Source organism: Setaria italica, chromosome VI (assembly GCF_000263155.2).
Source record: "Setaria italica strain Yugu1 chromosome VI, Setaria_italica_v2.0, whole genome shotgun sequence".
In the NCBI taxonomy this organism is placed as follows: domain Eukaryota; kingdom Viridiplantae; phylum Streptophyta; class Magnoliopsida; order Poales; family Poaceae; genus Setaria; species Setaria italica.
The window spans coordinates 33526510-33539497 of record NC_028455.1 but is presented as its reverse complement, the minus strand read 5'-3'; the positions used below and the strand labels follow the sequence as shown (position 1 = coordinate 33539497).

The 12988-nt window shown below is 45.8% G+C and overlaps 3 protein-coding genes across 3 annotated transcripts; 2 read left to right on the top strand and 1 right to left on the bottom strand.

Moving 5' to 3' along the window:
- Nucleotides 1–1110: 1110 nt before the first annotated feature.
- On the top strand, nucleotides 1111–4183 carry LOC101753570 (GDT1-like protein 4). Its single transcript, XM_004973924.2, has 9 exons — nucleotides 1111–1338; nucleotides 1436–1501; nucleotides 1620–1730; nucleotides 1838–1936; nucleotides 2053–2125; nucleotides 2774–2859; nucleotides 3207–3290; nucleotides 3526–3585; nucleotides 3702–4183. The coding sequence occupies exons 1-9, from the start codon at nucleotides 1249–1251 to the stop codon at nucleotides 3888–3890; spliced, it is 858 nt and encodes a 285-aa protein (XP_004973981.1). The 5' UTR covers nucleotides 1111–1248; the 3' UTR covers nucleotides 3891–4183.
- A 50-nt stretch (nucleotides 4184–4233) lies between these two features.
- Nucleotides 4234–5608, bottom strand: LOC101753991. Its single transcript, XM_022827854.1, has 2 exons — nucleotides 5379–5608; nucleotides 4234–5081 (listed from the first exon to the last, which is right to left on the bottom strand). The coding sequence occupies exon 2, from the start codon at nucleotides 5017–5019 to the stop codon at nucleotides 4261–4263; it is 759 nt and encodes a 252-aa protein (XP_022683589.1). The 5' UTR covers nucleotides 5020–5081; nucleotides 5379–5608; the 3' UTR covers nucleotides 4234–4260.
- A 583-nt stretch (nucleotides 5609–6191) lies between these two features.
- LOC101763580 (ubiquitin carboxyl-terminal hydrolase 2) lies at nucleotides 6192–12463 on the top strand. Its single transcript, XM_022827442.1, has 4 exons — nucleotides 6192–6292; nucleotides 6811–7386; nucleotides 7775–9978; nucleotides 11879–12463. Exons 2-3 carry the CDS (start codon nucleotides 6816–6818, stop codon nucleotides 8614–8616), a joined length of 1413 nt encoding a protein of 470 aa, XP_022683177.1. The 5' UTR covers nucleotides 6192–6292; nucleotides 6811–6815; the 3' UTR covers nucleotides 8617–9978; nucleotides 11879–12463.
- The last annotated feature ends 525 nt before the right edge of the window (nucleotides 12464–12988 follow it).

Here is a 12988-nt window from a genome sequence, read left to right as displayed (position 1 = left end):
TCAGTTACTTTGCAGTGCTTTTAATAATTGACAGATTATTGCTGGGTGATGAGAAGGTCCCTACTATATAAGTATATAACTTCAAAAATTATGTGCCATTGTGATATAAGTTCAGATTACTGACTTGGCAGGATCCAGGAAATGCGAAAAATTATTGCTGCAGTTTTTTTTCATGGTAACCTCTTTGGTTGGATTATCTAAGAACTGGCATCGTCCTAGAAGGTTTGGTCAGCTCCAAAAGTTGGCTGGATTATCCAAGAACTTGGTTATGCTTTTGTTAGCACGAGCGAGTACTCACTCATATCCGATGCCAAGGAATGACACTCTGGCTGTCGGTGGGCGAAAGATAGAAACAAAGACAGTGGGATTCGGTTTTTGGACAGACATCAAATACACTATGTAGTAACTGTCTAACTGACAGTACATAAGAGAGAGGGAATGACTCATTTTATTTTCCAAAAAGGAGAGCTGAAGAATTATAATTTGGTAGTTAAACGTTCATTCCAAAGTCATTGCGTATCAGAGGTACCAGGGATTGGGGGATTCAGTTTTCACACTGCATGAAGCAAAGAACCCTAGGTCCGTAACCCTGGTCAAAGCAATTTTTTTTCGTTGATGCTGCGGCAGCTTCGGAGTGAGCATCACCAGATTCGTCGCACATTCACGTGTGTGCACGCGTCAACGTCGTTACGTGAGATCCAACCTAACGGGAGCGTCAAAGGGTGAATAAAAGAATCCTCTGGTGAGCAGGTTCGGCGGAAGTTGGCGTACGCCAACTCAATTTGAGTGCTCGAGACACTCTGAAAGAAGATACGTACTACAAGGATACTCGGTGTGGATTCTGCATTTCTGACGAAAAGTTTCCGAATCCTGTTCGCCTCAAGCAACACTTTCTGACGAAAAGTTTGAACGGAAATGGTCTTTCAAAAATTCGTCAAGATGTTCGAGGCTGATTTTATCTGAATTTTGGCTGAATTTCGTTTCCTAAACGGCACGGCGCGTCGGCGGCAAGGTGGAGCCCGACGCGAATGGCACGGGAAGGGAACGCGGAACGGGCAGTGTTCAGGGTGGGCCCGTCGCCTCCGCTCCTTTTAACTCCTCGGCCATCCCGACGCCGCACGCGGGTCGCCCGGCTGGCTGCCCCTACTCCGCGCCACTCCTCCGAGATCCCGTCCCCGCCTCGCCGCGCCGACAGCCCCCCCGCCCGACCTGCCGCACGGATCTCACCTCGTCTCCCGCTCCGTCGCGATGCACGGGCGCGCGCCCGCCGCGGCCCTCCTCGTCGCCCTCGCCCTCTCCGTTTCCATTTCCGCCTCCGCCGCCGCTGGCGCGGACCAGGTCAGCATTTCCCACCAGCTCCCCGTCCTTCCCCCGTTTCGTCTCCGCGCAGGGCTCTTACAGTCTTGCGTTCCGGGTTCTGCGTTCCTGTCGTCAGGTTGCTGATGGCGCTGCCGCGAATGGCACCGGCGCTGGCGCCGCCCGCCTGGACCGCCGCACAAAGGTGAGCATGTGCATGCTGTGTGTCTGAAGTCTGGACAAGCCAGAGCATTTGCTCTGAAGGCTGGGTTTGTCTAGTACGTATCTCTGAACGCCTCCCTCCCGTGTGTTATCCTTCTCAGATGTTCCTCCACACGGCGCGGGCGCGCGGGGCCGCGGCGGGGGCGCAGGAGCCGGGGCTGGGGCTCTTCGATGCTTTCTTCGCCAGCCTGTCCATGATCGTCGTCAGCGAGGTGAGATTGCCGCGGCGCCGGCGTCCATCCCTGGGCTTGCTTCTGCTCCTGCGTGTATACGTCCCTCGGAACATGTTTCTGAATTTTCTGTGTCTTCTGGCCTGAAGATTGGCGACGAGACGTTCATCATCGCGGCGCTGATGGCGATGCGGCACCCCAAGTCGACGGTGCTCTCTGGCGCGCTGTCGGCGCTGTTCGTTATGACAGTAGGTGAAACTGAAGCTTTGGCTGTTTGCCTTATTTCAGGTGTTGTGGTGGACTAAAATGGATTCAGGTTTGGTCTAACTGATCCTTCATTGGGCTTGGTGTTGCCTTCTTTCAGGTGTTGTCAACTGGGCTAGGCAGAATTGTTCCAAACTTGATATCAAGGAAGCACACTAACAGCGCAGCAACTGGTATGTCAAAACTGACTGGTAGAGGTCGTAGAGGTTGGGGAATAATGATCCAACCATCGGAAGAAATGAGTAGTAAAAACTGTTGATTACTATTTGTTTCAGTCCACCTGAAGTGGTACACTAGATGTTACATACATGCATGTACTCAAATTAAAATTCAGGTTTTAGATATGTATACTTGAAATTTACTGGGGTGCATAAATGTAAGGAAATAGAACTAGTACAAATTGTCACGGTGTTATATGATTGAATATTTATGCTTCTCCACAGTATGCTGCTAATTTTTGTTGCATCCAAGTGCCTCGTAATTGGAACTGTACATAACAGACCAACGTATAGGTTCTTCTTTCAATGAAGTTAGTGAATGAGTACATTTGTTAGGCCACTCCTTAATCATGGATATTCATTATAAGAGCAAATTCTAAATTTAATCACTGGAAACAAAGAATGGTACAAAGAACTTATTGAGCTTCAAAGGTCCTCTCTTGGGTGTATGTAGATACTCTTTTGGACACAAATACTTTTAATCTCATGATCTTTTTAGCTATGATATGTAACCGGAATATCAGTTTAGTTCTGTTCTTCTGTAGCGTGCACCAGTTCATTCAGTGATGTCGTATCTCCTCTTTTGGTATTTTTGTGTTTCAGTCCTTTACGCGTTCTTTGGGCTTCGTCTGCTGTACATTGCCTGGAGGTCAGATTCCAAGGCATCACAGAAAAAGGAAATAGAAGAAGTATGTATAATTTCTTATCAGCCCTCCACCCTCTTTTTATTTACATAACAGGCAGCACCCATCTGTGCTAGATATAGACATATAGTGTAAAGGACTTAAGTCCATAATTACTCAGAGTTTCCTAAAAGTTACTATTCAGGATCGTACCGTGCTTGAAAGTTGAAAGTTAATTTCTGATATAAAGAGTTACGCAACTAACTATTCCTTACTTGGCAAGATGACATTTTGTGCTGTATAGTTGTGCTATTTTGTGTATCCCTACTGTGCGCATTAGTTATAGAGACCTGTTAGTTGTCATGATCAGTCTCTGTTCAGCTTATATGTTATTTATTTTTTGACACATACAGGTAGAGGAAAAGCTGGAAGCAGGTCAAGGGAAGTCAACATTTAGACGTGTTTTCTCAAGATTCTGCACTCCTATTTTCTTGGAGGTAGATTTCCCTCCCTTCTCATTTTACGCTATTTCATTTCTCAGAAACTTTTGTTTACTGGCATCTGATTCTGCAATCATTTTACTTTCTTCGAGAGGATCTACAATCCTTTTCAACAGTGCTTGTTTGTGTTAACTCTAGTAGTTGATGTGCAATGCTTAAAACATATCATCGCTGATGCTGCACCTGTCTAATGTTTTTAACTGATTTTATGTATTCCTTGTTTTGGTTTCAGTCATTTGTGTTGACCTTCCTAGCGGAGTGGGGTGACCGGAGTCAGATAGCTACGATCGCGGTATGGCTCAGTTACATCTTCTAATCAAACTCCAAGCTCTTCCATGTCCACCCAAATTCATAATTTAACCCACAAACAAAATCGTAACTGAACTTTGAGCATTGACTTCAATGCAGCTGGCGACGCACAAGAACGCGATTGGTGTCGCTACGGGAGCAACCTTGGGGCACACCATCTGCACATCGATCGCGGTGGTGGGTGGCAGCATGCTGGCGTCCAAGATATCTCAGGGCACGGTAGCGACCATCGGAGGCCTCCTCTTCCTTGGGTTCTCGCTTTCGTCATATTTCTACCCGCCATTGTAATAGTTCCTCCTGCCCTGCCTGTCATCCTTCAAGTTCCTCCTGCTCGCGCCTATTTGTTTGTTGCTCAGCCACTCCCTAACCTCTGTGCCCCTCACCTTGGTCCTTGGCCATCATTTCTCATCTGATCCAGTGATCCTTGGCCTGTGGCATAGGATTTTTTGCTGTACCAGTGTACACGGATATGAGATATGAGAAGTAGGGATACAATCAACGCAAATTACTAGTAGTTACTAGTAGTTACGGATTCCAATTCAGTAAATCTGTATCTACACATCGTGTCCTTGTTAGTTACATACAGTTCATCGTCTCGTTTTTCCTGCAACGGGTGCCATTCATGTTCATCGATGGCAATCTGCCATTAGCAGGTGAGCTAGTAGTTGAACCACCACCGCCAGCGGCCGATGATCTTGCCGACGTACTCGTGGTGGTGCGGCTTCGTCCGGCACATGGTGGGGAACACCCCGAGCACGTGCCGGCACTCCCTGAGCACCACGTCCCCCACCAGCGTCTTCTCCCGCCCCTGCCTTGGCGCCGGCGCGGCGGCCGGAAGCGAAGCCGCCGGAGCCAATGATGGGGCCGGACCCGGCGCTGGCGCCGGCGCTCCCGGATCCTCCTCCGACTCCGACACCTTCGCCGCCGGCACGGGGCCGTGGCGCAAGTGCTTCCCGGTGACGAGGAACATGTGGCCGTCCTGGAAGAGGTATCGGCACCCGCCGCGGTCGACGCGGCACTGCGGCGCCCAGGCGGCGGTGCTGTTGAAGACGACGACGTCCTGGAGGAAGTTGCCCATGTAGCCCCACTTGCAGAAGATGACGTAGGGATCGGCCTGCGGCTGGAAGAAGGCCTGCTGGGGCTTGTAGGGGTCGAGGATGAAGTAGTGGAAGTACTCCCAGTTGCCGGAGAAGGCGGCGCGGCAGCTGAGGATCATCTGGCCCCCCGTCATGGTGCTCAGCATCGACACCGAGTGGTTCCGCCCCGGCGGCGCCGGCGCCGAGCCGTCGTCCCGGGGCTCCGCCGCGTGCGGGGACAGCATGCCCACGATGATCACCACCGAAGGGATCGCCACGAACACGAACGGGATCGAGATGATCGTCAGCTTCCGGAGCAGGTCCTTCTTCTTCTCCTCCATTAATTGTCGATTGTTTGGACCGCCGGCTTTTCTTGCTCTTCCTCTCGCCTCCCCTGATTGCCCTGCATTGCTCATCACGCTCACGTTGCGGTGCTTATATTTAGAAGATTGAAATCTATTTATGGCATCTGTTCTTCAAAAAACAGATGGCTCGAATTGGCCACATCTTTGTTTGAGTATTTGAATCCGATAGACGAAATGACGAATTGACAAATGTATGGTCCATTGAATATATGATTGCATGCAAAATATCCCCAAATTGCAAGCATGGGAAGACAAGGCAGATGCAGAATGGTGAGGTAAGAATATGCATGCGTATGGATCAAGAGCAGGAGAAACCGAGAAGTGTGATGCATTACCTTCGGACCAGCCTGAATTCCCCAGGAATTTCACAAGAAACAACTCAATCCCCACCGAAATCTAGAGAAAGAACCCTTTGTGATACGTATGCATTGCGCATTGAGAGAGGGACAGGGGCTTGGAGGAATAATGGAGGCAAATGGGAAGACAATAGAGGTCCACGTTGCCTTATATAGGCATGCGCATGCGTTACGTCTGTCAACACCAAATTTGAGCTGGGGATGTTTGTATCTAAGCACTTTGTTAGCAGTTAATTTGCAACCGATATTTGGCATGCCAAGAACCTTAGGATTAATTGCAGAATGAGAGCCAAATGTGAGCTGTTTCTAGGGCTAGATTGCAACCCTGACTGTGGCTAGATTTCAAAACATTTGGTTTTTTTTATTTGATGAAAAAGAAAATGCGCTTTGTTTCTCGTTTTAAAAATTTCTTAATTTCTTTGGATACAAGCTTCAAACATCCATATCTTCCGGAAATGCCCCCATGAATCTTAACATATACTGCATGTGGTTGGGTTTATTTGTGCCTAATTTCCAACATGAATAGTCCCTGCCTTTTGTAGGTTGTGTGAGCCATAAAATGGCTGCATCAGTCAATGATGGTCCCTATAGTTTCAAAAAAAAAATGGAGGATTGAGTAAATCCAAATGGAACCTGGGCCAGGCTAAGCTTGGCAAAGGAGGCTTGCGCATGGCCCAACGTGGCACGGCCCCGCCCAACTAACTCGTCCATCTCTGCAGCCCAATAACAGGAGCCACCAACCCGTCTCTATCTCCCCCACAAAACCCCAACCGCACCAACGGAAGAAACCAGCGCGAAATCATTTGCTTCTCTGCCGCCCCTCCCTCTCCAAACCCCCTTCCCCTTCCCTCCCGGGCTCGCCGCACGAACCCGAGCGGCCCTGCCGTCTTCCGGTAAGCCTTTCCCCCGGCGCTGTTCCTCCGATTCTCTTCCTCGCTCGGTGGATTGGTGTTTTACTGGTTCGGATCCCGGAATCCGGGGTCGCCGTTCTTGAATTGATCCCCCCCGCCAGAATGGTTTTCGTTTCGCGCGCCTTCTCGATTGATTTCATTTTCGCCCCAACCCTCTGGTTCTCCGCCTTTCAGGTTTCTTGGTTCAATCCCTGGCCCGTCGGCTCTTGATCCTAGTCAGAATGGTTGCGGTTTCGGTTGTTCTTGATCGATCCTTATTCCCTCTGGTTCTCCGCCCTTTTGCGTTCTTGGTTCATCCCTCGTCCGTACGGTTCTTGGCAGCAGTTCTTGGTCCTCGGCGGAACGCTCGATTCCTCACCGTTTTCTTGGATTTTCCTCCTGTTTCCCCGCCTCTCTGGCTTTCCTGGGTCATGCGCATTCCGCAGCGTTCTTGATTGTTTGGTGGTTTTGGGTTTGATGGACTCACGCGGCTCTTCTTTCTCGTGGCTCCTTTGCTCCAGGCGCGATGGGGAAGAAGACGCCGCCGAAGGGGGAGCTGGAAGGGAGCCCGCGGAAGGCGAAGGTTCCGCGCCTGGACCTGCCGGCTCTGGCTGCCGCGGCGTCGGCGCCGGAGGCGAGCAATCTGGTGGAGGAGGGGGCGGAGGGGACCAGCGGCAACAATCGGTGCAACCACGTCCTCACTTTCAGTGCTCGCACGAGGTTGAGTTCGTCGTTGCTATCCAAGAATGACGCAGGGAAGTGCGTGGGTTGTCGGCGCGAGGACGCGAAGGGTCGCCGTTACCGTAAGCAACGGCCCGAGGAGAGCAGTATCTTGATGTGCCTGGAGTGCGGCCGGCATCTCTGCTGTGGGGTTGGGGGGATTGAGTACCCGTTTGGACACTCTCGGGCGCACGCCATGAAGAAGCGACACTGGGTTGCTGCTCTGTACGATGATGCAGAAAAAGGATACTGCTTCAAGTGCAATGCTGAGGTGGGAATGCCGGCCGAATTTGAGGTTGATGGTCGTGTGATTGGAATGGATGTGATCCGCGATGTTGTCAGTTCGTTACCGAAGCGCGTGCCCCGGCTGCGTTGTGGTATGTTTTCCCCGGGCATTTCTAGTCCTGTCGTTTGTTCTATGTGGCTCCATGGTTTTTCTGCTTCTTGAATCCGCGGCGCCGTTCTCGATCCTCGTCATAACGTTTGCTGATTTCGTGTTCTGCTATTTTTTCCCTCTTACATGCAGCCTCTGAACTTCTTGGTACCATGAATGGTCCGTACAGGTCTTGGGGTGCGGTTCTTGAATCTTAATCCTCGCAGGAGTGTTCGATTTCTCGTCTTCTTGGGGGGCGGGGGGGTTTCTCCGATTTCCCAAAATTCTTTAGCTTTCTTGGATCATCCGCATTTGTAGGGTTGTCGCATGTTTGGTGGTTTCGGGTTGAATGGGTTTACACATTCTTCTTTCTTGTGGTTCCTATGTTCCAGGCGTGATGGAAATGACGGGCCAAATTCAGGCAGAAGGTCGTGCATCTGGGTTTGGTGTGGTCCCCGGTCCTATCAGTGGGTTACCGAATCTCAGAGACAGACGGCACAACCATGAGTTCGGATCAGCTAATACGCAAGGCTATGCTATCAAAGGGATACCAAATATCGCAAACACATGCTACATGAATGCAATTCTGCAGTGCCTCCTTGCGCTTGATAAACTGCGGGCAAGGCTGTTAGAACCGGATGATAAGGGTCTCTGTGCGTTGGCACTCAAGGAGCTTTATGAGGAGACGACAAGTGCTGCAGGAGGCTTGCTGAACCCACAGAAAATCTTGGCATGTGTATGCATGCAGAATCGGGACTTCATAGGTGGTCTTATGCATGACAGCCACGAATTGCTTTCTTCCCTGTGTAATGGTTTGAATGAAGAGGAGATGGCAATTAAAAATTTTGAAAGGAAAACCACTGCTCCTACATTTATCAATTCCATTTTTGGGTTTGAGCTGTCTCAGATACTATCCTGCAAGTGTGGAACTAAATCAGTTACCCATGCTTTCTTCTATGATCTGGAACTGCCAATGCCATCAGTGGGGCATCCAACCAAAAGTGTTGCATCACCACAAACAAGCGAGAGTCTCAAATCTCGACAGATGAATATTGCTGTTCAATTATTTCCAGCACATGAGCAGAGTAACTTGGACAAGATGCAAACAGTTGCTGAAAGTGGTGATTTTCATCTTCTTGGTTCAGAATTGAAAGAGGTGATTTTGGAGGAAACACCTAAACCTTTGGAAGTTGGTGAGTTTATGCGCACTCCTGTACCTACTGAAAAGCCTTGACTGTTCATACCACTTTTGAGGATTCAAAATGCAGGAACTGTGGACACTATGAAACTGCATTTTTTATTGGTTATCTCGCTCAACAAAAGAAAAAAGTTTCGTTTTTTGGAATAGGTGTCCTACACTTTCTAAATGGAGAAAATTGTTTGAGGGCCCTTTGCACACATGGACAGAAGAAAAATTTCAGGAAAACCTTCGGAATGTGTATACAAAAGCGAGCAGGATCTTTTCAGCAGTATTAACATGGCAATGTAGTTTGCCGTAGTGTAGTAGCTAAAACTGCCATTGGAATATAGCTTGGGATGTCGGGTGCTTGCCTTCGATATAATAAATTTTGCTCCAAATGGTTTCTTAACTTAATTATGTGTGGGATTCTTGAAAAGAAAGCTACTACAAATGTGGAGGATAAAGATCCTAAAAAATATGTAGATGACAGTTGCTGGTTGCATGGTGTCGATACTGCAGATAAAATAAAATAAAATATTATATGCTTGGTTCTGCAGATTTCACTGAAGCGCAACGTATCTGTCAAAGCAAGGATGCTGTACACAGTCCTTTGCAGACTCAGGAGAACGAGGTCTCACGTTTTGAACTTCCGCAAAGGATCATTGAGGTGCCAGTAAAATCTGTTAGTTTTCTTCCTCATAACGTGTCTGATGTCAAAGTTGAGGAAATGAATGAGATGACCGCAGATTCAATAGGATCGATTGAAGACTGCTTGTTACTGTTTCATGAAGGACTGATATGTTGGCGCTGTGATAATTGTGCCAAGGAACAGAAGCAGGCCAGTGCCAACCAAAGTAAAAATGGTGAGCAGATGGTGGGAAGCGCCAATGAAGACACAAAAGTTGTTGGGGACCAGACTGAACAATCAGACAGGACAGTACGCTCAAATGAGAAATCTAGTGGACTGAGTAATTTGTCAGTAGAATGCAAATCATCTTCAAATAGGCAACCTCATGCATCTGATGAACAGAGTCAAATTATACAAACAGTGGATAGAATCACTGAAGGAACAAGCTCAGGGATGAGTTGTGGTGAAAAAGACTCTACTGCTCGCAGCATAACTAGTAAAGAACATGAGTTGCAGCATAACAAGTTCAGAGCCAATAATAGTGAAGTGTATCAGGACATGACGGAGCAATTAGCGATGGATCATAGTTCATACCAATTGAAAGACAAAAAAAATGAGCAGGAAGATAATGTTGGAGATGGTATTCAAACAAATCTTTTTAAGAAACTGCCGCCTGTATTAACTCTTCAGCTTAAGAGAGCTTTCACCTGTTACGAAGTCAGGCTTAAAATGAGTGAGCATGTGAGATTTAAGGAGTATCTTGATGTAGGGCGATTCATGGACCCAAGGTACTGATAGTTCTTCACAATAATATCTTGTACATCTGTGCAGTTCTAAGCTCTAATAAGTTTCTAAATGCATTAGCCTTTTCTCTCCATTTTGTTTCTATTAGCTTCAACAATACACAGAATTCTCTAAACAAAGGCTTAAGAGCACATGTCAGTGCTGGCCATTTAGTTGTTTATCCATATTTTGGCGTTCTCATTTGTGATTGTGTGGACTTGTAACCATATACTATGTACACATTAGATTTTGCAATAAACTACTAGAGTCTTAAAACAAGCATGCTATCATATTGCGCAAAAAATGAATGGCGTAGAGTATGGTAAGTTCCTGGAAAATTGGATAATTTCCCTTATTTGCATAGAGGTCAAAATTGGATAATTTCCCTCATTTGCATAGAGGTCATTTAGGACAAATCTACTTATCTTTATCTGTGCGGATTAATCTGATTTAGAATAAAGAAAATTGAACAACTGGTCTAATTGCCTTGGAAACATTTGTATTCAGCAGCGCGGTAATGGGTGATAAAAGAATGTAGGTCCTTGTAAGTAATTTATTATATTCACTAAACAGCTGTAACAAAATAATAGTAAAATGAATAGGCAAAGTAATAATTTGTGCATAGAGAGAAAGGAAGAAGTTTTATGTGTAGTAAAATATGCAGCGGTATTGAAAGGTTGAGAAGAAAAAAAGGCCATACAACAAGGGTTCATAAGTTACCAGCATCTTATCAGATTCAAAATACATCGCCCTTTCATAAATGAGGGGAATGGGCCACTGCATATGGTACTTCCATGACACACTATTTTGAACTTGGAACTATGTGAAGGAATTGTAAAGATGCCATTGGTAACATGTCTAAAAAGGTGCATCTGTTGGAACCTGTGCAGCTCTGTGTATTTTTCATCTGTTCACACACAGAGATCTATGTTTTTAAACTAGCTGTAATTCCAGTTTGCGACTGAAGTAGAGGTTTCATTTGTTCTCACACAGCATCTGAAGTAAATGTTCTTTTCTACAGTCTTCTTCTTTTTTTTTTTACAATACACAGGAGAGCTGCTGTGTATATTTGTAGTTCTTTTCTAGTTTGATTTTGACCAGCACCATGTTGAACCTACCTTCCATAATCTGTCTTTGGTTGGAAAATGCTTCAGTGAACCAGTTGTAATTGAGTTTATTTGTATGACAAAACCAATCACATTTGAATATGATGGGGAACACACAAGTCATCTGCTACAAAACCAATCACTATATCGCTTACTTCACTGTAAATTAGATTTATGATATCTAAGAGCTCATTATGTCTGTGTCTGTAGGTGCCTTTTAAATGCCTAACATAGCAGCCTTTCTTTTTTTGGAGAGTTGGATATTAGCTACAGTTCTGACTTCCTGGTGTTGTTATTTCAAAGATAAATGCCTAAAATAAACCTAGTACTTTGTAATGGCGTTCTTAATAATTTTAGAGCCTTTATTTGTTGAAATATTCATTGTTGGATGACTAATCACTTGAGAAGGATCATGGTGTATATCTGATAGACGTCTCTTGTTGACCATGTTCAGTCATGACCAAGAAAGGAATGGCATTTTCATAACATGTTACAATAATTTATAGCCACACATTTGGTTTAATCTTGCTTTGTGTTCTCCAATATTCAGATGACATAGTTTTTTTTTAATAATTGTAGAGCCTTTATTTGTTGAATTATTCATTGTTATATGATTAATCACTTGAGAAGGATCATGGTCATGGGTATTTATCTGGTAGATCTGTTAGAGGTTTCTTGTTGACAGTGTTCAGTTAATGAGGATGTATGACCAAGAGAGGCATGTCATTTTCATAACCAGTTGCAATAATTTATAGCCATACATTTGGTTTAACTTTGCTTTGTTTTTTCCAATACTCAGCTCTGTGGACAAAGGTAATTCCCTCTATCGTCTAGCTGGTGTTGTAGAGCACCGTGGCAGCAAGTCCTTGGTTACAGGACACTATGTTGCTTACGTGAGAGCAAGAAAGCTTGGAAATCAGCAACAGCAGAGCAGCTGCTCATCCTCATGGTTTTGTGCAGACGATAGATACATCAGCCAAGTGACTCTAGAAGAAGTTCTCAAGCGCGAGGCTTACATTCTTTTCTATGAGAGGGTGGAAGGCTAAGACATGGCTAGCATAAGATCTCACAACTAATCAGAATGCAGTCACAAGGATTCAGTTGGTGTACATAGTAGAACAAGCTCTCGATGAAGCTCATTTTTGTCGCAGGGCTTCAAACTGACTGTAATTGGTACCACATTGGAGGTTTTTTTGGTGGTCTTCTCGACACAGCTAAACCGGTTTTTCCAATTACTTTTTGCCTTTTAGGATCAAACTGTGAATAGAATAAGACACGTGGCATTGGTCAGATTGGCAAATCATACAGGCTTTGTAAGGTTGTGTTGGATGCTACTGTTATATGATATATGGTTTACATTACGTTGTGGAGAATTTAGAACATATTCCTTGATGTGTTGGGCAAGCTACATTGTCTGCAATATGATTTATATAAAACTTTGAAGTTGCGCATATTTTGACTTAGTTTTTACCGAAGAGCAGTCTGCAGTGCCAGATACTTTCTTCTTTCCTCCCCGTGATTGTTCTTGTTTCAGCGTTAATGTTTGATCACAAAAACTTCTCGTTGGGTGCCACTTGAACGATAGTTGGAGTGTTGGACAGTCAGCTACCTGTTTGTTCCCACCTTTGTTCCTAGGCATCCGTGGAGATGAGAGTAGTCTTCCTTTCATAATTCAACTACCATATTTAGAGAGTGATAAGAAAATAGTGCTCCAGCAGACTACCTTTTCCTTTTCCCAATAATTATTGGGACATCCCAATAATTCACCCTAACTCTCCCTAAATAAAAGAGGAGTTGTGACTCTTCCAATACAGTAGTTGGATTGGGATGAGATTATTGGGAGACTGCAAAAGCAACTCCCCCGATAACGGTAAAAGTGATATTGGGGCTGCTGGAGATGCTCACCTTG